Source organism: Pristiophorus japonicus, chromosome 5 (genome assembly GCF_044704955.1).
Source record: "Pristiophorus japonicus isolate sPriJap1 chromosome 5, sPriJap1.hap1, whole genome shotgun sequence".
Lineage (NCBI taxonomy): Eukaryota > Metazoa > Chordata > Chondrichthyes > Pristiophoridae > Pristiophorus > Pristiophorus japonicus.
The window spans coordinates 169,675,407-169,698,154 of NC_091981.1; the positions used below are offsets into that span (position 1 = coordinate 169,675,407).

The 22,748-nt window shown below is 43.2% G+C and overlaps 1 protein-coding gene across 3 annotated transcripts in view; it reads left to right on the forward strand.

Moving 5' to 3' along the window:
• The window catches only part of elp2 (elongator acetyltransferase complex subunit 2), a 197,779-nt gene extending 177,199 nt beyond the window's left edge, over window positions 1-20,580 (forward strand). For all 3 annotated transcript variants that reach the window (XM_070881084.1, XM_070881085.1, XM_070881086.1), the window contains 3 exons: window positions 674-816; window positions 6,753-6,866; window positions 19,745-20,580. In XM_070881084.1, the coding sequence (XP_070737185.1) occupies window positions 674-816; window positions 6,753-6,866; window positions 19,745-19,901 (414 nt within the window). In that variant the 3' untranslated portion in view covers window positions 19,902-20,580. The remainder of the gene's footprint in view (window positions 1-673; window positions 817-6,752; window positions 6,867-19,744) is intronic.
• The last annotated feature ends 2,168 nt before the right edge of the window (window positions 20,581-22,748 follow it).

Below are 22,748 nucleotides of genomic sequence, written 5' to 3' on the forward strand. Positions count from 1 at the left end.
GGAAGAAGCAGTTTGATCGGCACCCATGCTAGGAGGCAGACTGATAGCAAATTGTGTCTTTTAAGAATTTGGCACCATGTAAGAGCTTGGTTAAATAGGCTTCATACTGAAAGTGTATTCAGTTCTTTTTTTGCACATCAGCAATTCTGTTATATAGCACATCAAGAAAAGCTCATCTTTTAGTTGCACTGCCAATCCTGCCCACAAGTTAAACCATCTTTTCCCTTCACTTGAAGGAAATGAAATGTTAACATTAAGTGAGTACCTGTACAAATATTGATTATTGGCAATTGAGGGATTGTAGGTAGTGAACTGTGAATTCTGTTTTTGAACCAGCCAATTTGACCAAAATGATCCTGTGCGCTCCTATGTTTCTATGTCTTAGAGAATGCAAGACACATATGTAATTATTTATAACATAGCAGCACTAAATACTGTAGCAGAAATTGAACTGCATACAGTGAAATGTTACTGAAGGCAACATTTCAGTAAGCATATAACTGTATCGGATAAGCTTTGCGCTTTTTACATGTGTAACCTGCTTTCACAGCATTTGCCTTTTTCCTAATATTTGGATTCCTAAAGTCTAATTTCTGCTCTTTCAAATTGTTACTTTTGATCTAAATGTTGTGTCATGCAGTAAATAGTTTGTTGTTTCCTTTTTGTCTGGTAGCTGGTTGTGTGGGGTGATGTGGCTTCAGCTGGAAGGACTGGAGGAAGCAGCCTGGGCATTGTCAGGCCATGTTCATCAGTGCTGGATGTAGGGGATGCAGCCACAGCTGTCAGCTTCAGCCATGTTCCAAGTCTAGATGGGAGGTAGGTTAATAAGTTGATGTGGTTCTTGTCCATATAATTTTGAAGCTAAAAACTGCAATTATAGAGGGCATGAGTCAAGGCAGAAAATGTATCTGGAATATAAATGTACTCCCTGGTCTGCCTGTCTACATTTACATGTAAAGTATTCTATGGTCATTTTTTTCACTAAGGAACTAAGATTATTTTCATTTATTTACTCTGGGTCTTTTCTATTTACCACAAGTCCTACTCTACAAGATCTTGTTGGAATATCTACTTGTTTTGTCTTGTGCGTTTTGCACCAGAGACCAGAGTACATCACAAATCCCGCTCACGTAATGTACATTTCTTCCCTTCCTTTCACACTGCATCTCATGTAGGTCGATCAGTATTTACAAACCAAGTCAATTGCAACTTTTGAAAAGTTATTTTTATGCACAAGTTCACAAAGAGCTCTAAAGTATAAAGTATATTAAATGCATTCTTACTGTGGTATGTCTTAGAAAATTAATGTTACAGTGCTTAGAACATTCTCACCGTGTTGGAAATGCACCCATCTCGAGAAAACCAAGGAAAGCTCCATAAGGAGATAGCTGGCATGCTGGTTGTAATAGAGTGTCTGTTCGAGAAACCATGACACGTTACAAGAACTACTTTGTGTTCAAATTACACAGCATGATCATTTTAAAAAGTTGTTCTGAATGAATTTTTCCACCTTGGAAAGACTGCACTGCAACTTTCAATCCAGCCAAAGTTTTAACGAGGAACAACTTCTGGTTCAGTGATATCTGTGTGAAAGGATATGGGAATTTGCAGCTCAGCACTAATGTGCCAAAGGAAAATGAGTGTTCATTTTGTTCTCCAATTTGGATTAATAGCACTTATCAGTGAAGATAACAGTTTCTTCCCAATGTGAGCGGTAACAACCTTGCAGTGATTGCTGCTCACACAATAACATTCCTCTCATACAAGGCTAGAAACATAGAAAATAGAAACATAGAAACATAGAAAATAGGTGCAGGAGTAGGCCATTCGGCCCTTCTAGCCTGCACCGCCATTCAATGAGTTCATGGCTGAACATGCAACTTCAGTACCCCATTCCTGCTTTCTCACCATACCCCCTTGATTCCCCTAGTAGTAAGGACTTCATCTAACTCCTTTTTGAATATATTTAGTGAATTGGCCTCAACAACTCTCTCCGGTAGGGAATTCCACAGGTTAACAACTCTCTGAGTGAAGAAGTTTCTCTTCATCTCAGACCTAACTGGCTTACCCCTTATCCTTAGACTATGTTCCCTGGTTCTGGACTTCCCCAACATCGGAAACATTCATCCTGCATCTAACCTGTCCAGTCCCATCAGAATTTTATGTTTCTATGAGATCCCCTCTCCTTCTAAACTTCAATGAACACAGGCCCAATCGATCCAGTCTCTCCTCATATGTCAGTCCTGCCACCCTGGGAATCAGTCTGGTGAACCTTCGCTGCACTCCCTCAATAGCAAGAAAGTCCTTCCTCAGGTTAGGAGACCAAAACTCAACACAATATTCCAGGTGAGGCCTCACCAAGGCCCAGTACAACTGCAGTAAGACCTCCCTACTCCTATACTCAAATCCCCTTGCTATGAAGGCCAACATACTATTTGCCACCTTCACCGCCTGCTGTACCTGCATGCCAACTTTCAATGACTGATGTGCCATGACACCCAGGTCATGTTGCACTTCCCCGTTTCCCAATCTGCCGCCATTCAGATAATATTCTGCCTTCGTGTTTTTGCCACCAAAGTGGATAACCTCACATTTATCCACATTATACTGCATCTACCATGCGTTTGCCCACTCACCTAACCTGTCCAAGTCACCCTGCAGCCTCTTAGCGTCCTCCTCACAGCTCACACTGCCACCCAGCTTAGTGTCATCTGCAAACTTGGAGATATTACACTCAATTCCTTCATCTAAATCATTAATGTATATTGTAAATAGCTGGGGTCCCAGCACTGAGCCCTGCGGCACTCCACTAGTCACTGCCTCCCATTCCGAAAAGGACCCGTTTATCCCGACTCTCTGCTTCCTGTCTGCCAACCAGTTCTCTATCCATGTCAGTACATTACCCCCAATACCATGTGCTTTAATTTTGCACACCAATCTCTTGTGTGGGACCTTGTCAAAAGCGTTTTGAAAGTCCCAATACACCACATCCACTAGTTCCCCCTTGTCCACTCTACTAGTTACATCCTCAAAAAATTCTCGAAGATTTGTCAAGCAGGATTTCCCTTTCATAAATCCATGCTGACTTGGACCGATCCCGTTACTGCTTTCCAAATGTGCTGCTATTTCATCTTTAATAATTGATTCCAACATTTTCCCCACTACTGTTGTCAGACTAACCGGTCTATAATTACCTGTTTTCTCTCTCCCTCCTTTCTTAAAAAGTGGTGTTACATTATCTACCCTCCAGTCCATAGGAACTGATCCAGAGTCAATAGACTGTTGGAAAATGATCACCAATGCATCCACTATTTCTAGGGCTACTTCCATAAGTACTCTGGGATGCAGACTATCAGGCCCCGGGGATTTATCGGCCTTCAATCCCATCAATTTCCCTAACACAATTTCCCGCCTAATAAGGATTTCCTCCTTCTCACGAGATCCTCGGTCCCCTAGTATTTCCGGAAGGTTATTTGTGTCTTCTTTGTAAAGACAGAACCAAAGTATTTGTTTAACTGGTTCACCATTTCTTTGTTCCCCATTATAAATTCACCTGAATCTGACTGCAAGGGACCTACGTTTGTTTTCACTAATCTTTTTCTCTTCACATATCTATAGAAGCTTTTGCAGTCAGTTTTTATGTTCCCAGCAAGCTTCCTCTCATACTCTTATTTTCCCCCTCCTAATTAAACCCTTTGTCCTCCTCTGCTGTATTACAAAATTCTTCCAGTCCTCAGGTTTGCTGCTTTTTATAGATCCAAAACAAATCCCATAGATGTTCCTTTAAATACAGTAGATGTTGTTGTATCACAAGTGGTTGCATCATTAAGACAAGAACACTTGAATTAATAGCTTAGCATCTGACCTTTTTTTGGGGATGGTTGTAAAGTGACATCTGAAAAAGAAAGCAATAGTGTTGATAGCCCCTTCTCCCCCAGCAACCGCCCCCACCACCCCACAGCAGCATTCGTCAAGTGGAGCACAACCAAAATGAATCTGCCTAGATTTCCAAGTTCAGCTTGTTATTTTAGTCCTTGCAAAGCTGCCAACTTCAGTTGCTTCTTAGCACCTGCTTTGTTACCATTTCATTCGTAATTAATTAACAGTATCGGACAAGTAGCCATTATATGCAACAATCTAAACACCTGTATTTCAAACATTGTGCATTCCTTTCTTTTTTGTCTGTGACTTTTTATGTGTTCAGTTTTTTTCTCTCTTTCTGTCAGTCTCCCCGCAGGACTCCCAGCTATGAGTGCAATGGGATAGTCTGCTCTCAGTCTTCCAGTGCCTTTCTGTGATCAGGAAGTGTGTATACAGGTTGAGCATCCGGAAACTTCGGGACCGAGGCTGTTCCAGATTCCGGGTATTTCCGGATTTTGGAACATCTTTGCCTGGGTTGAGGTAGGTGGGGTCTGGCAACCGAGGTAAGGGGGAGAGGGGGGAACTGGAGCTGGGGGGGAGAAGGGGGGAGCCAGGGCTGGCCGGCGAGGGCCGGGGGCGGGCGAAGTTGGGGCCGGCGAGGTCGGGCCACTGAGGGCGAGGTCGGGCCACCGAGAGCCACGGCGGGTGAGGTCGGGCCACCGAGGGCCGGGGCGGGTGAGGTCGGGCCACCGAGGGCCGGGGCGGGTGAGGTCGGGCCACCAAGGGCCGGGGCGGGTGAGGTCGGGCCACCGAGGGCCGGGACGGGTGAGGTCGGGCCACCGAGGGCCGGGGCGGGTGAGGTCGGGCCACCGAGGGCCGGGGCGGGCGAGGTCGGGCCACCGAGGGCCACGGCGGGTGAGGTCAGGCCACCGAGGGCCGGAGCGGGCGAGGTCGGGGCAGGCGAAGCTGGGCCGGAGGTCGGGCCATCGAGGGTCAGGGCGGGCGAGGTCGGGCCACCGAGGGCCACGGTGGGCGAGGTCGGGCCACCGAGGGCCACGGTGGGCGAGGTCGGGCCACCGAGGGCCACGGCGGGTGAGGTCGGGCCACCGAGGGCCACGGCGGGTGAGGTCGGGCCACCGAGGGCCACGGCGGGTGAGGTCGGGCCACCGAGGGCCGGAGCGGGCGAGGTCGGGGCAGGCGAAGCTGGGCCGGAGGTCAGGCCATCGAGGGTCAGGGCGAGATCAGTCGCCGAGGTGGGGGGAGTCCGGATTTCGGAACATTTTCCGGTTTTCAGATGACCCCACCACGGATCGCACCGGTGTCCGGATTCCGCAACATTCCGAATTTTGGAATTCCAGATTTCGGACGCTCAATCTGTATATGGTTCAAGATGAATGTCTGTCAGTTCTTCCTCCATTTGGGGTATTTACTCCCCACAATAGCATAGATGAGAGAATAACTCACATAGACCCTTTTCTCATCATTCAATAACTGCACATTGGTGTAATGATGTACCATACCATCATTCATTTATGTATTTTCATTCAACATTCGTATCTTTGTTAGTAAGAATGTAGGACTTAAAATAGTAATTCATTTTCCTTCAAAATTAGTTCTTCTCTATTTGCATACATATGTCAGGATACATTACATGTTCATTGTATATCCTATAAAAGCATGCCAGAAATTATGTAAAAGAGGTTTATACTTGTATAATTGCAGATGAAAGTACTTTGAAGATTCTTTTTCCCATCTGCAGTTCGTGATGGCATTTAAAAAAATTCTATATACAGTGTGTATCTTATTGGGAATGGAGGTGGCCTGACTTAGTAACTGCTTTGCTTCCTTTTTTCACTTTGGTTTAAATACCACATTGAATATTTTACACCTACTACATTTAGGAAGCAGAATATTTTCGTAGGCGTTCTCCTACTTGTCCCCCGTAACTGGCGGAGATCCACAGAAGCCCTGAAGAAATTATGTAAACTGAGTTTGCACTTTTTTTTCCATGGTTTCTGCATGTCTCTGACAAAGTTATGGTGGATGAGTGGCAAAATGCCTATGGAAGTTCATCCCCCATGTTATTTTCCCAGCAGAGAAATCTCTCCATTTTTCTCTCGTTCCACACCCCCACCCACCATTCCCATCACCTGGAATTAGATTTAGCTTTTTATCAAAGGTTACTCTCAAAATATCATTACAGACAATATCTTTATAGCAGTTGCATGCATTGGCATATCCAACCCTCTGGCCAAGATGTGCTTGGATATCTGAGCAGGTCAGGTAAATAAATGTAGATGATGTCCTGAAGAGTGGTGTTTAGGACCGAGATGAGGAGAAACTTCTTCACCCAGAGAATGGTGAACCTGTGGAATTCTCTACCACAGGAAGTTGTTGAGGCCAATTCACTAAATATATTCAAAAAGGAGTAAGATGTAGTCCTTACTACTAGGGGGATCAAGGGGTATGGCGAGAAAGCAGGAATGGGGTACTGAAGTTGCATGTTCAGCCATGAGCTCATTGAATGGCGGTGCAGGCTCGAAGGGCCGAATGGCCTACTCCTGCACCTATTTTCTATGTTTCTATGTTATATCTCCCAATCAATAATATCACACTTTGACAGCTTTTTTAAATCAAGTCAGTGGGTAGTACTACATTACTGTATGTTTAATTTTAAATTATGCACCAATAACATTATGAAGCTGTTTATATGGCTGAGGCAGATAATTGATGATGGTGGGTCTGCAGCATTATCATTTCATTGTATGTCTGTCTAAATATTTTGATCTTTCAAAGTTTTGGCAAATAACCCACTTGTATACAGTTACATATTTCTGTCCTATTCGATGAGTAAATGAGAACTAACATTGCATTTTTTTTCTCTCTGATAGCTACATTCTTGCAGTGGGTTTGGACTGTGGAAATGTATTATTATACAAGTGGAAACCAAATGAAAATACTTCAGCAAATACAGACTGGATAAAATGTCTGAAACTGGACCAATCGTATCCTTTGTGTGCGTTGAAGCTACAGTTAACATTGCTGTAGGTGCTGTTGTTACATTGCTATAGAGGCAGCTTGGAATTACTTTGTTTAATTAGTCCTCTTATAATCAAATACTGATAAAATAAATCTTACCTGACTCATGGGAGAATAAAGGCTTCCCCTTTAAAATTACTTTGGCAGCTGCACCTGTGGTATAATCTATAATTTAAATGTACTGTTTGCAGTTTTCCCCTGTGCCACTGAACCATTTTGAAGTAATTTACATTGTGGTACTATCTGTTAATCTATTTGGATAAATTACTTTAAAAGTGCTTCATTAGCTTTTAAACACATTTTGTTTGGGAATACTCAGTTTGGATATTGGATTCCATTTAAGAACGAACATACGTGGAATTGTGTTTGAGTGCATATAGGTAATACGAATTACTGGCTTCCTGTCTCAATAACTAAAAAGTACTTGATTATATTTTAACCAAATTTCATCTTTTCTCCAAAGAAACATAGAACTGGGCATCATGAGAATGCCTATAAGCATCAACTTGTTGTCTTTAGTAATGCATAAATCTTCCTTAGATGAACACTTTATCAAGTGGATTATCTTCATTAGATGGATTGGTTTCTGTTTTAGTATAAATGTACATTTACACTACAACTGTAGGAGTAAAGCAAAACGTGTTAATAAAATTGAAGCCTATGGGATTAAAGAGGCAGTGGCTGTGTGGATACAAAAAGGAATAAAAAGTAGATAATAGCGATGAATGGTTGTTTTTCAGACTGGAGGGAAGTGTGCAGTGGTGTTTCCAGCGGTCGGTATTGTTAGTACTGCTCTTTATGGTATATATTAAGAACGTAAGAATTAGGAGCAGGAGTAGGCCATTTGGCCCCTCGCACCTGCTCCGCTATTCAATAAGATCATGGCTGATGATCCTGACCTCAACTCCACTTTCCTGCCCGCTCCCCATAACCCTCGTCTCCCTTATCATTCAAAAATCTGTCTATCTCCACCTTAAATATATTCAAAGACCCAGCCTCCACAGCTCTCTGGGGTAGAGAATTCCAAAGATTCACGACCCTCTGAGAGAAGAAATTCCTCCTCATTTCCGTTTTAAATGGGTGGCCCTTTATTCTGAAACTATGGCCCCAAGTTTCCACATGATTTGCTCCTGATTTTTAGGAGCAACTGGTGTAGAACGGAGTATCTTAGAAATCGGAATTCTAGTCATTTAGTTTGCTCCAGTTCTAGTCAGTTAGAACAGTTTCACTTTGGAACAGAATTTTTTTTTCAAAAGGGGGCGTGTCTGGCCACTTACGCCTGTTTTCAAAGTTTCGTCAGTGAAAACTTACTCCAAACTAACTTAGAATGGAGTAAGTGAAGATTTTTGTACGCTCGAAAAAACCTTGTCTACACTTTAGAAAATCAGGCGTAGGTTACAAATCAGGCGTAGGAAATGGTGGGGGGGGGGGTTTAAAGGGAAGTTTACAAACATTAAACACTTCAGTTTTACAAATAAAAAGCCATCATCAATAATAAATGATAAATACATCAAAAAAATCAACCAATAAATCAATCAAAAAAAATTAATAAGAAATATATATTTTTTTAAACCAATAAATAAAACATTTTCTACTTACCGACTGCAGCACCGGGGAGCCCTCCAACAGTGTGCTGGGATGCCCCCCCCCCCCCCCCAGTGTGTCTCTGTCAGTGTCTCTATCTCTCTGTCTGTCTGTGTGTGTCTCTCATTCTCTGTCTGTCAGTGTCTATGTTTCTGACGGGGAGAGAGGGGGGGAGCAGAGGGAGGGATGGGGGAGAAGGGGGAGGGATGGGGGAGAAGGGGGAGGGGGAGAAGGGAATAAAGGGGAGATGGGGGGGGGGGGAAGGAGATGGGGGGGGGGGAAGGAGATGGGGGGGGGGGGAGGAAGGAGAAGGGGGAGGGAGGCTGAATGGGCCGGGCCCGAGACTTCGGGCAGGGCCCATCCCCAGCACCAGATTTACAGGTAGGTGGCGTTGGGTCGGGTCGGGGGGGGTGGTGGGAGGGAGGGAGGTCGGTTCGGTTCGGGTCGGGGGGAGGGAGGGAGGGAGAGGGAGGTCAGGTCGGATCCAGTCCGGGGGGGGGGAGGTGGCGGGAGTGGGTCGGGTCCAATCGGGGGGGGGGGGGGAGAAAGAGAGCGGGAGTCGGGGGGGGGGGGGGGGGGAAAGAGAGCGGGAGTCGGGGGGGGGGGGGGGGAAAGAGAGCGGGAGTCGGGGGGGGGGGGGGGGGAGAGAGCGGGAGTCGGGTCGGGTCCAGTCGGGGGGGAGCGGGAGTCGGGTCGGGTCCATTCGGGGGGGGGGGGGAAGCGGGAGTCGGGTCGGGTGGGGGCGGGGGAGCGGGAGTCGGGTCGGGGGTGGCGGGGGAGTCGGGTCCGGCCCGGTCCGGAGGCAGGAAGCGGGAGTCGGGTCGGGAGGAAGCAGGAGCTGGCCGTGGGAGGAGCCTTATTCATGCAGCCGCAGTGAGGCCATTCGGCCAGGGCTAGGGGCTGCGTGCTTTGGCCCCTCCCACACAGTTTCGGGCGCTTGGAGCTACTGCACTTGCGTGCCCACTGTAGCGCATGTGCAGAGGTCCCGGCACTGTTTTCAGCGCAGGGACCTGGCTCCGCCCCCTACAGCTCCTGCTGCACTGCGCCGAGGGCCAGAGGACCTGCAGGGAGGTGGAGAATCTGGAGGGTTTTTTTAGGCGCACTTTGTGGCGCGAAAAACAGGCCTCCAGGTCGGGACTGCGCCGTTCTAGGCGCGGCTCGAAACTTGGGCCCCAGGTCCCCGGTTCAAGATTCCCCCACGAGGGAAAACATCCTTTCTGCATTTACTCTGCCCCCTCAGAATTTTATCTGTTTCAGTAAGATCACCTCTCAGTCTTCTAAATTCCAATGAGTATAGGCCCAACCTGCTCAACCTTTCTTCATATGACAAATCCTTCATCTCAGGAATCAACCTCGTGAACCTTCTGAACTGCTTCCAATGCAAGTATATCCTTAAATAAGGAGACCAAAACTGTACGCTGTACTCCAGGGGTGGTCTTACCAATACCCTGTACAGTTGTAGCAGGACTTCCCTACTTTTATACTCCATCCCCCTTGCAATTAAGGCCAACATTCCATTTGCCTTCCTAATTACTTGCTGTACCTGCATACTAACTTTTTGTGTTTCATGTACAAGGACCCCCAGATCCCTCTGCATTTTGTAATCTCTCCCTATTTAAATAATAATTTGCTTTTTTATTTTTCATACCAAAGTGGATAAGCTCACATTTTCCCACATTATACTCCAGCAGCCAAATTTTTGCCCAGTCGCTTAGCCTATCTATAATCCCTCTGTAGATTTTTTGCGTCCTCCTCACAACTTGCTTTCCCACCTATCTTTGTATCATCAGCAAATTTGGCTACATTACACTCGGTCCCTTCATCCAAGTCGTTAATATAGATTGTTAATAATTGAGGCCCCAGCAGAGATCCCTGTGGCACCCCACTATTTACAGTTTGCCAACCTGAAAATGACCCATTTATCCCAACTCTCTGTTTTCTGTTAGTTAACCAATCCTCTATCCATGCTAATATATTACCCCCAACCGTGAACTCTTACCTTGTGCAATAACCTTTTGTGTGACACCTTATCAAATGCTTTCTGGAAATCCAAATACACAACTTCTACTGGTTTCCTTTTATCCATCCTGCTCGTTACATCCTCAAAGAACTCCAGCAAATTTGTCAAACATGATTTCCCTTTCATAAAACCTTGCTGGCTCTGCTTGACTGCATTACGATTTTCTAAATGTCCTGCTACTGCTTCCTGAATGATGGACTCCAGAATTTTCCAGTGACAGATGTTAGGCTAACTGGTCTATAGTTTCTGCTTTCTATCTCCCTCCTTTCTTAAATAGGGGCGTTATATTTGCGTTTTTCCAGTGCGCTTGGACCTCTCCAGAATCCAGAAAATTGTGGTAGATTACAACCAATGCATTCACTATCTCTGCACCCATTTCTTTTAAGACCCTAGGATGCAGGCCATCAGGTCCAGGGGACTTGTCCACTTTAGTTCCATTAGTTTGCCTAGTAATTTTTCTCTAGTGCTCGTGATTGTTTTATCCCCCCCCAATAGTCCAATTTTTGGGATGCTTTTAGTGTCTTCGACCACGAAGACCGATACAAAATATTTGTTCAAAGTCTCCGCCATTTCCGTTTCCCATTATTAATTCCCCAGTCTCCTCCTCGAAGGGACCAACATTTACTTTAACTACTCGCTTTATACCAATGCTAAAGCTGTAGTGCAAATTCAGCCGAAGCCAAATTTGTTCTTGAGTGAAAGAATTCTCCTTCACTGTTAAAGCCCTTCAGCATATCATCATCAATGCAGCTTTACCAGTGCGAAGAGATACATGCTAATGAGCCTGCTCTTCCCAACCTCCTGGACCACAGACAAAAATGGAAGGCGTGGAGGTTTTAGACTTTTCCATCTTTTAAATGCAAAGAAAAAACTTGGAGTAGGAAACAAAGTGAAGGTTGCCTCATCTTTAATTAAGTGAGATAATCATTGGGGAGGACCAGTTGTTGAATCTATCTGTGTATGCATGTGTATGTAGTGACTGAACTTGCTTTTTAAAACTTAGATTTTGCATTGCTGCTGGAACAAACAGCAACATATGCAACTCAATCTAGCTTTTGAAGAAAGTTTGCAGTTCATTAACTTCATGCAGTACTATTTCTTCCCTTCACTCCCTCCCCCAATTTGGATTATATATAAAAGCTGTTAGGAGAAAGTATTTGAATATTATTCCCTCAATTTTCTCACCTGTCCTGAAGGTAGGGACTCATGCTGGGGTGTGCTACCACAAGCAGTGGCAGGTGGTAATTCCATCATTTGAGTGTTAGCAGTGAGCGTTAGCACGCATTCATCGCAGGAAGCATCAAACTTCTGAGCTCAGTTTTTCTTTACTAAGATGCACTTTGCAGCAGAGGTGAATGAGTAGCTTTTTGAGCTTGTTATTTCTGCAGGATTAACATTAAGCATAATTTTTCTCAACAAAATGTGCTTTGAGCCAGGGTAAGGAATAGTTTAAAATATGTTTTTGCATGGGAATTCATATTGGATGCTGTGTTTCAAATCCTGAAAGGGATACTCTAGAAAATGCTTGCACAATTCATGATTGCTTTTCCTGAATATTTATATCTCTTAAATTGCACAATGAAATGTAACTCTTTGAGATTTTTTTTAATCTGCCAACTCTGTGGGATCAATGCAGCCATTGTAGAGTTCCTGCGTTTATTTTAGAGCACTGACTACCTTTAGTGTTGAATGATTAATTTTAATACACAAGTATATTGCCTTCTCAGTGAGCAGGATTTTTAATCTCATTAAAAATCTAAAATGACTGCCCTGTAGAAATGTAAATTAAAGTCACTCAGCTCACTGCTAAAAGTTGGGAAGCATTGGGTTCTGTGTTCACTACTTTCACATTGTGATGTCCAGATGCTCCAAAAAAATTAATACACGTACCCATGATGGATGCATTCATCCCCTTGTGTGGCACAGGAGAATTAAATAATAAAATACCTGCGTAGATGAAATTTGGAAGTCAGAAGGAGTTTTTCGACCTAAATGATATTAGAATTGTGGAATGAGCTTCTGAGCAAGGTCACTGAAGCAGGCAGTATAAATAGATTGAAAAAGCAAGCTTTTCTGAAGAAAGGATTTGGTGAGAAAAAGTGTAGTTGTGGTTGAACTATGAAACAGGGCCAGACTTGTTTAGGCTTTTTCAGTTCCTAAATGTTCTTCACTTCAAATTTATTTTTTTATTGAAGGAAATGCCAAATGCTTGGAAAATTTGTAGGAGCGTTCCTTGAAGTATATTTCTTTAAATATTTATATTAACGTTTATTCTGCATTAAGGGCCCAGATGTCTGAACAGGTTACACTAATCTACAATACTTGTATAGATTAATAAAACAAATAATTAATAGTGCATTTGAAAGCAAATAAAGCCATTGCAAGCTACAGAATATGAAGTAATCCAGCAAATTATTCAAGCAGATTCTGCAAACATCACAATTTTATCACAGCTGCAAATGTTCTTCTGTAGAAATTCTTACTGACATTTTGTTAGCTTTGCTAATCGACTACAGTAGTATCAAATCTTAGTGTCAATTGGTAGCATTTTCGTCACATGATCAGAAGGTTGTGAGTTTAAGCCCGCTCCAGGACTTGAGCACATAATCTATCAAGACACGTCAGTGTAGTACTGAGGGGGTGCTACATTGTCAGATCTATATCTTGGAAGGGATACAGTGTTGGTTCACCAGAATAGAAGAACATCTAGAAACAAAAAGTCATCATCATCATAGGCAGTCCCTCGGAATCGAGGAAGACTTGCTTCCACTCTTAACATGAGTTCTTAGGTGGCAGTACAGTCCAATATGAGAACCAGTCTCTGTCACAGGTGGGACAGATAGTCGTTGAGGGAAGGGGTGGGTGGGATTGGTTTGCTGCACGCTCTTTCTGCTGCCTGCGCTTGATTTCTGCATGCTCTCGGCGACGAGATTCAAAGAGCACAGCGCCCTCCCAGATGCACTTCCTCCACTTCGGATGGTCTTTGGCCAGGGTCAGTGGGGATGTCGCACTTTATCAGGGAAGCTTTGAGGGTGTCCTTGTAACGTTTCCGCTGCCCACCTTTGGCTCCTTTGCCGTGAAGGAGTTCCGAGTAGAGCGCTTGCTTTGGGAGTCTCGTGTCTGGCATGCCAACGATGTGGCCTACCCAGTGGAACTGATCAAATGTGGTCAGTGCTTCGATGCTGGGGATGTTGGTCTGGACGATGACGCTAACATTGGTACGTCTGTCCTCCCAGAGGATTTGTAGGATCTTGCTGAGCCATACAGGAGGGCTGGTATTACTACAATCCTGTAGACCATGAGCTTGGTGACAGTTTTGAGGGTCCGGTCTTCAAACACTCTTTTCCTCAGGCGGTCAAAGGCTGCACTGGCACACTGGATGCGGTGTTTGATCTCGTCGTCAATGCCTGCTCTTGCTGATAGGAGGTTCCCGAGATAAAGAGAGTGGTCCACGTTGTCCAGGGCCGCGCCGTGGATATTGATGACTGGGGGGCAATGCTGTGCGGCGAGGACAGGCTGGTGGAGGACCTTTGTCTTGCTCATGTTTAGCGTAAGGCACATGCTTTCGTACACCTCAGTAAATACGTCGACTATGTCCTGGAGTTCAGCCTCTGTGTGTGTGCAGACGCAGGCATCGTCCGCGTACTGGAGCTCGACTACAAAAAGTATAATAATGAAGTCAACATGGATTTCAAAAGGGAAAATCTTGCTTGACCAACCTTATTGAATTTTTTGAAGAGGTAACAGAGAGAGTAGACAATGGCAATACAGTAGATGTAATTTATCTAGATTTTAAAAAGGCCTTCGATAAGGTACCCCGTAATAGATTAATGAATAAGGTCAGAGAATGCTGAGTCAGGGGACAAGTAGCAGAATGAATCGCTAGCTGGCTTCAAGACAGAAAGCAGAGAGTGGAATAAAGGGTAGCTATTCACAGTGGCAGAAGGTGGGTAGTTCCACAAGGATCAGTGCTGGGACCACTGTTGTTCACAATTTATATTAACGATTTAGACTTTGGAATCAAAAACATAATTTCTAAATTTGTGGATGATACCAATACGGAGGAGGACTGCAACAAATTACAGGAGGACATTATAAACTTGCAGAATGGGCAAATAATTGGCAAATGAAGTTCAACACAGATAAATGTGAGGTACATTTTGGTAGGAAGAATAGGGAGGCCACTTATTAATTGGAAGGTGCAAGTCTAGGTGAGGTAGAGGAACAAAGGGATCTCGGAATACAAATACACAAATCACTAAAAGTTGCGCCACAGGTTAGCAAGGCCATTAAAAAAAAGCAAACCAAGCACTAGGGTTTATTTCTAGAGGGATAGAATTGAAAAGTAGGGAAATTATGCTAAACCTGTATCGAACTTTGGTTCGACCACACTTGCAGTACTGGGTACAGTTCTGGTCGCCATATTATAAAAAGGATATAGAGGCACTGGAGAGGGTGCAGAGAAAATTTATATGGATGATACCAGAAATGCGAGCGTATACATATCAGTAAAGGATGAACAGGCTAGGTTTCTTATCTCTTGAAAAAAGAAGGCTGCGGGGTGATCTAATAGAGGTTTTTAAACTTATGAAAGGAATAGAGTGGATACAGAGAGAATATTTCCACTTGTGGGGAAAAGCATAACTAGAGGCCATCAATATAAGAAATCCAATAGGGAATTTAGAAGAAACTTATTTACTCAAAGAGTGGTGAGAATGTGGAACTCACTAGCACGTTGAAGTGAATAGTATAGATGCATTTAAGGTGAGGCTGTACAAGCATATGAGGGAGAAAGGAATAGAGGATTAGGCTGATAGATTTAGATGAGGAAAAACAGGAGGAGGCTCGAGTGGAGCATAATTGCCAGCATGGACTGGTTGCGCCGAATGGCCTGTTTCTGTGCCATATATCCTATGTAATCCTATCTAATTTTATGAATTTTACCAGGGCTAAAAGGGCTAAATTATGAGGACAGGTGGCATAAACTTGATTTGCATTCCCTTGTGTTTAGAAGATTGAGGGGTGATGTAATCAAGGTGTTAAATAATAAAGGGATTTGATACAGTTGATGCAGATAAATTATTCCTTCTGGTGGGGGAATCCAGCACAAGAGAGCATAATAAAATTAAAGCTAGGCCATTGAGAAGTGAAATGAAGTAGCATTTTTTGAACAAAGGTAGTGAAAATCTGGGAGCCTCAAAATGCTGTGGATGCTAATCCAATTGTAGTTTTCAAGACAAGATCGATAGACTTTTATTAGATAAGTATATACAGGGATATGGAGTTGAGGTACAAATCAGCCATGATCTAATTGAATGAGGGGCTAAGTGGCCTATTCCTGTTCCTATGCAAGGTTCCTTGCAGGAAGTGTAAAGTCAGTAAATCACTCCATTGTATACATCTTGTATTTATATAGTGCCTTTAGTGTAGTAAAATATCCCAAGGCGCTTCACAGGAGTGTTATCAAAAAATTTTAAACCGGGGCACAGTAGGAGATATTAGGGCAGATGAGAGGTAGGGGTACTGAAGTGCATGTTCAGCCATTAACTCATTGAATGGCGGTGCAGGCTAGAAGGGCTGAATGGCCTACTCCTGCACCTATTTTCTATGTTTTCTATGTTAAAGGAACATCTTGAAGGAGGAAAGAGAGGCAGAGAGGTTTAGGGAGAGAATTCCAGAGCGTAGGGCCTTGGCAGCTGAAGACATGGCATCAATAGTGGAGTGATTAAAATCAGGGATGCTCAAGAGGCCAGAATTGGAAAAGTGTAGATATCTCGGAGGGTACTAGGGCTGGAGGAGATTACAGAGATAGGGAGGGTTGAGGCCATGGAGGGATTTGAAAACGAGGGAAATTTTAAAATCTAGCAGTTGCTTAACTGAGAGCCAATGTAGATCAACGAGCACAGGGGTGATGGGTGAATAGAAACATAGAAAATAGGTGCAGGAGCAGACCATTTGGCCCTTCGAGCCTGCACCGCCATTCAATAAGATCGTGGCTGATCATGCAAATTCAGTACCCCACTCCTGCTTTCTCTCCATACCCCCTGATCCCTTTAGCCATAAGGGCCACATCTAATTCCCTTGAACTGGACTCAACAGCTTTCTGTGGTAGAGAATTCCATAGGTTCACAATTCTCTGGGTGAAAAGGTTTCTCCTCATCTCCCTTATCCTTAGACTGGTTCTGGACTTCCCCAACATCGGGAACATTCTTCCTGCATCTAACCTGTCCACTCCCGTCAGAATTTTATATGCTTCTATGCGATCCCTCTCATTCTTCTAAATTCCAGTGAATATAAGCCTAGTCGATCCAGTCTTTCTTCTTTTGTCAGTCCTGCCATCCCGGGAATCAGTCTGGTGAACCTTCGCTGCACTCCCTCAATAGCAAGAATGTCCTTCCTCAGATTAGGAGACCAAAACTGCACACAATACTCAAGGTAAGGTGTGGTCTCACCAAGGCCCTGTACAACTGCAGCAAGACCGCCCTGCTCTTATACTCAAATCCTCTCGCTATGAAGGCCAACATGCCATTTGCTTTTTTTTACTGCTGCTGTACCTGCATGCCTACTTTCAGTGACTGATGTACCATGATATCCAGGTCTCGTTGCACCTCCCCTTTTACTAATCTGTCACCATTCAGATAATAATCTGCCTTCGTGTTTTTGCCACCAAAGTGGATTACCTCACACTTATCCACATTATACTGCATCCTCCATGCATTTTCCCACTCGCCTTACCTGTCCAAGTCACCCTGCAGCCTCTTAGCATCCTCACAGCTCACACTGCCACCCAGCTTAGTGTCATCTGCAAACTTGGAGATATTACATTCAATTCCTTCATCTAAATCATTAATAAATTGAATGGGACATTGAGAGTTATGATACGGGCAGCAAAGTTTTAGATGACCTCAAGTTTACAGAGGATAGAAAATGGGTGGCCGGCGGAGTGCGTTGGAATAATCAAGTTTAGAGCTGACAAAGGCTTGGATGAGGGTTTCAGCAGCAAATGAGCTGATGCGGGGCGGAGTCAGGCGATATTACAGAAGTGGAAATAGGTGGCCTTAGTGATTGTGTGGTTATGTGGTTGAAAACTCGTCTCAGGGTCAAATATGACAATAAGATTGTGAACTGTCTGACTCAGCCTCAGACAGTTGTGAGGGAGAGGGATGGAGTTGGTGGCTAAGGAACGGAGTTTGTGGTGAGGACTGAAGGCAATGGCATAGGTCTTTCCAATGTTTAGTTGGAAATTTCTACTCATCCAGCTCTGGATATCAGACAAGCAGTCAGACAATTTAGAGACAGTGGGGCGTAGGGGTGGTTCGAGAGAGATAGTCAGCATTTCTGTGGAAACTGACGCTGTGCTTTCGGATGATGTCGCCAAGGGGCATCATGTAGATGAGAAATAGGAGGGGGCCAAGGATAGATCCGTAGGACACCAGAGCTAACGGTGCAAGAGCAAGAAGAGAAGCCATTTCAGGTGATTCACTGGCTACGACTGCATAGATAAGTATGGAGTGCAATCCCACCCAGCTGGATGAAAGTGGAGAGGCATTGGACGAGGATGCTGTAATCAACCGTGTCAAAGTCTGCACAGAAGTTGGGAAGGATGAGAAGTTTGCTACTGTCATAGTCACGTAGGATGTCATTTGTGACTTTGAGAGCTGTTTTGGTACTGTGGCAGGGGCAGAAATCCAATTGGAAGGATTCAAAGAGGGAGGTCCAGGAAAGATGGACACGGATTTGAGAGGTAACAGCACGTTCAAAGACTTAGTAGAGGAAAGGGAGGTTGGAGCTGGAGCGGTAGTTTGCACGGACGGAGGGGTCAAGGGTTGGTTTTCTGTGGAGAGGGTGATGACAGCAGATATGAAGGAGAGGGGGACAGTACCTGAGGAGAGAGAACTGTTAACAATATCAGCTAAAATGGGAGCCAGGAAGGGAGGTTGTATGGTCAACAGTTTGGTGGGAATAGGGTCGAGGGAGCAGGAGGTGGGTCTCGTGGACAAGATGAGCTCAGAGAGGGCATGAGGGGAGATGAGAGAAAGTAGAGAAAGATGCAAGTTCAGGGCTAGGGAAGTGGCAGAGCCAGCTGAAGGGATGGTCTCAATCTTAGTGACAAAGAAGTCCATGAGCTCCTCACACTGGTTGGAAGAGAACATGGAGGAGACAGGGGAGAGGGATTTAAGATGATGGTTTGCAGTAGAGAAAAGAAGGTGACAACATCGTTCAAATGGGCCTAGATGTGATCCGATAATCCCTGCCAGTAGAGTGCAAAAAGACCTATCCCAGACAATACAGAATGATTGGAAATGAATGTATTGAAAAATGCAACAAAAGGCCCATAGAAAACTAAGAGTAGGAATAAATTAATTTAGGATTAGCCAGCGGTAGCTAATTGTGTGCCCCCTGGATATCCGTTAGACCATCTCTTGTTTTCCATATGAATATGAATAGTTTGAACATGAGCTTTTGAAGAAATATCTAAATTTTCTAATGTGTGGAAGAATGCAGAAGATTACAGAACATGCACATTTCCTCTAACCCTTACCTCCAGGGCAGAAAAATGGCAAATGCTGTTAAATGTGAATAGATGTACAGTAGTATACTTTTTGGAAAAGAACAGAATGGAAATATATCTTAATAGGGTTGGAGGAGGAGCAGATAAACCTAGGGGTGCAAATACACAGATCTTTAAAAGCAAAGTGATAGTTGAAACGTCATTAAAAAGAGAAAATTAGATTCTGGGTTTTTTGAGGCAAAAGCAAAAAACATGATGATAAGAGCACAGTTGAAGTATGGTGTGCAGTTTTTGGTTCCCTGTTATAAAAAAGACATCTGATCCATGACACGGATGCAGTGTACATTCAGTTGAATAATAATTGGGTAAGTAGACCCACCCTACTGACATTTCTGTGATTCTAAACCTTCAGAAATTGGTGTTATAAATTTCATCATGGCCATGCGTTTGTTGGACCTGATGAAGTATTCAAGCTTGGATTTGATATACAGCTTGATTTGGGGTAAATTACAAATGGGATGATAAATTGTCATTACTGTTAATAACTATGGTAATTCTACTGTATTCTCTACCTGAACATTTTGACAAGTCAGTCTCTCACAGCTGACAACACTGAATCATATTGCACTAATTATATGAATAATGGAATTTACATTCAATCTCAGATCAGTCTGATATTTATGACCAACTTGGTTTCTTAGTTACTTCCCTTAACTGCTTTGTTTCAGACAATGCCATACTCTAACTGTTAAGCGGCTGCGGTGGAGACGACCTGTGGGAAGAGCAGGTTATAACGATGAGGATGACAGCAACTGGTTACAGCTAGCAAGTTGTGGCGCTGATCACAGTATCAGTATTTTCAATGTTAATAGATCATCCCTTTAACTTGAATATAAGAAAATTCCTATACAGTTTTGCTGTATTTCTATGTGGGAAAACCCCATGAAATATTGATACCCTGGTCTAATGTCTGGAAGACAGTGCCAGCTACCCAAAGGAAAACTATAATTGCAAAGACACATTCTTTTAGTATACAGCGACAGAAACAGAGCAAATACAGAAAAAATGTACAATACGGAATTCTGGAGCTATTATGCTCTGAGATAGCCAAAAATCTGATAGTGTAGTCATTATGGGATCCCTTCTAGCCCACCAGTCAACAGTTTTTGGGTTAGGGTGGAAGAGAACTGTTACTTGAAACATGGTACAGCAATGTTCAGAAACTTGGTGATAACTGTAAAGTGCATTGGGGTATAATTTATTTTCACTATTAGTCAAGGATTATGACATTTGCAAGCATTCATCTGGTGATAGTAGATTGCATTGCTGCATTTCTAATGCTAGAGGCACAGTGAACTTTGAAAAAGGATGGTGTTCCAGGGTTTCAATTTACTAAATGTGGTGCAAGGCAATTTCCACCCGCAGTTTCTAGAAATGTTAGCATCCCCTTAAAATGATGTTTTGTATCTAGAATATTCTCCATTTCTGTACCCCCTGTACATATGTGTATGAGACATCATTCCTTTGCCCACTAATAATAAAATAAATCACACACTCAGAATAATGTATTTAATTTAACCACAATAATTTTTACTTTAATCTTACTCCGTCAAGCTGTTAATCCTGCTTTCAGCCTCAGACCAATTTTCTTTTTAATTTTTATTTTTGGCAATACTAAATAAGCAGTCAAATGTCTATAATTGTTGCTGTAAAATGGTTTCCGCTATGGAAACTATTTATAAAAAAAGTGAAAGCTATTACTCCAGAAGTGTTAGCTGTTACAAAGCTCTTCCAGCTCCCCTCTTTTAATACTCACTCCTGGATGCCATTTTCTCAGCCTACATAGAAGTAGTACTTGGTTACATTATTTTTTCTGAACCATGTGTGTGAATCCAGTACTGAAGGAGAGAATTAGCACACTGCTGTGGTGATTTTGTTGCCATTGAGCTCAGTAGATCCATATCATTTTATTTCATGCACAGAAGAAATCAACTGCTTCTTAAGTGTTTTGTACATGATCTAATTGCTTTTTTTTGAACTGGGTATAATTGTTTCTTGACTTTTCAAATATGCATATCTCCATTGTGTGTTTTGTGCAGTTTATTAATGCATATTCGATGTGCCAGACTGACATAATTGCGATGAAACAACATCCCCTTGTACTGCCAGATGATGGAGCTAAGTGCAGTAGGCTGTCTGATCAAGCCAAATTCTATTAGAAGAGGATAAAAGGGTCCAGCTTTCCTTCATGATTTGGATTTTAATATAAATGCTTCTGAAGGTTGTTGGTTTCTTTTCTCTAATTTCCCAATAATTCATGCGCAGGCAAAATGGGGAGCACAAAGGAGACTATGCCTATTTAATAGAGGTTAGAAAATGTCCATTGAAACCTGCAAGTTACCAGTGTAAATAAGGCACCCGGAATTCATCAAACAACCGAATAATGATTCCGAGAATTATTGCATTAGTTAACGACAACAGTTAGGTTGTTTTTCAGCACAATTGGTATCATCAGAGCCAGCACATTTCAAACACATTTTTCTAATTATTTAACAGTTTATAGTGCAAATAATTAGACTTCGTCAACAGGTACTGTTACAGAGCTGTTTTATATTGGTTGCTATTTGCAGTCATCTACCAGGCTCATTACACTGTAATAGGAAGGTTCTCCAAAGTACAAGTAACAAAGTAAATCCTTCTGTTCAGAGTAAAAAATAAATTACTGGGTTCTGTATAAAATTTCGGTGTTCATTTAAAAAGAAATACAATTGCTTTGTTAAGTAATGTAAGATTAGATTTGGAAAATATTTACTTGTTGCATCCTAACGATGAAGGGGCCGAAATTGCCCCCTGACCTTGGGAGTCGGCCGACAATTAAAATAAAATGGCGGCAGCGGCTCCCCCAGTGTCAATTTCCCACGCGGGGCGGAAAGGGGGTCACCGCCAGTCGGAAGGGGGTCGGTGCTTGCCTGATGGGGCGGCTACACGGGAGGTGCAGGGATGATTACCACAAGCAAAAACATGGAGGGCAATTTATGAAATGTCAGCGGCTAGGCGGTGAGTTGGTCACGGCTCTTATAGAAAGTGCCAATTTCGGCCCCGAAGTCCGTTGCGCAATGAAAATTGTTCCTATATTTTTTCCTATAATTTTCTGGCTCCTCCTGAGGAGCTTCTGCATCATGCATCATTTCATTAAACCGATGGGTAACTTGCTCCCAGATTTCTTTCAGCCAGTTCAGATCTGTAAAAATATATGTTGAGTTAACATCTCTGATTTTTTTTCTTTAATTCCTCTGGACCCTAACTGAGATTTGAGTTTTCTTTGCAGCATGGTGAGGGGCGAGAAATGAATCATGGGGTTGGTGCTCTGTTCTACCCATTTACCACAGTTCATTTATATACCAATGTGCTGTATGACAAAGTTGTTATATTTAATAATGTAACAATGCTGATCTTATTGCTCTATGACTTGGGTAACTGTCTTAAATTATGGTGGAAGAAAAGATTTTGCAGCAAGCAATACTTCGTTATCAATGACCATATTCTTTTTAAAGCTGCTGTATAAATGGAGTATACAAGACACTAGCTGCAGTTTTGCAGCAATTGTTTCAAACCAACAGAGGGTGCTCCTTGATCACCTATGGAAACACCAATGTGATATTTGACTGTGCTCAGAATAAATATATTGCTTCACAAGAGAAAATTATACAATTGTTTAAAAATCGTCAAAAT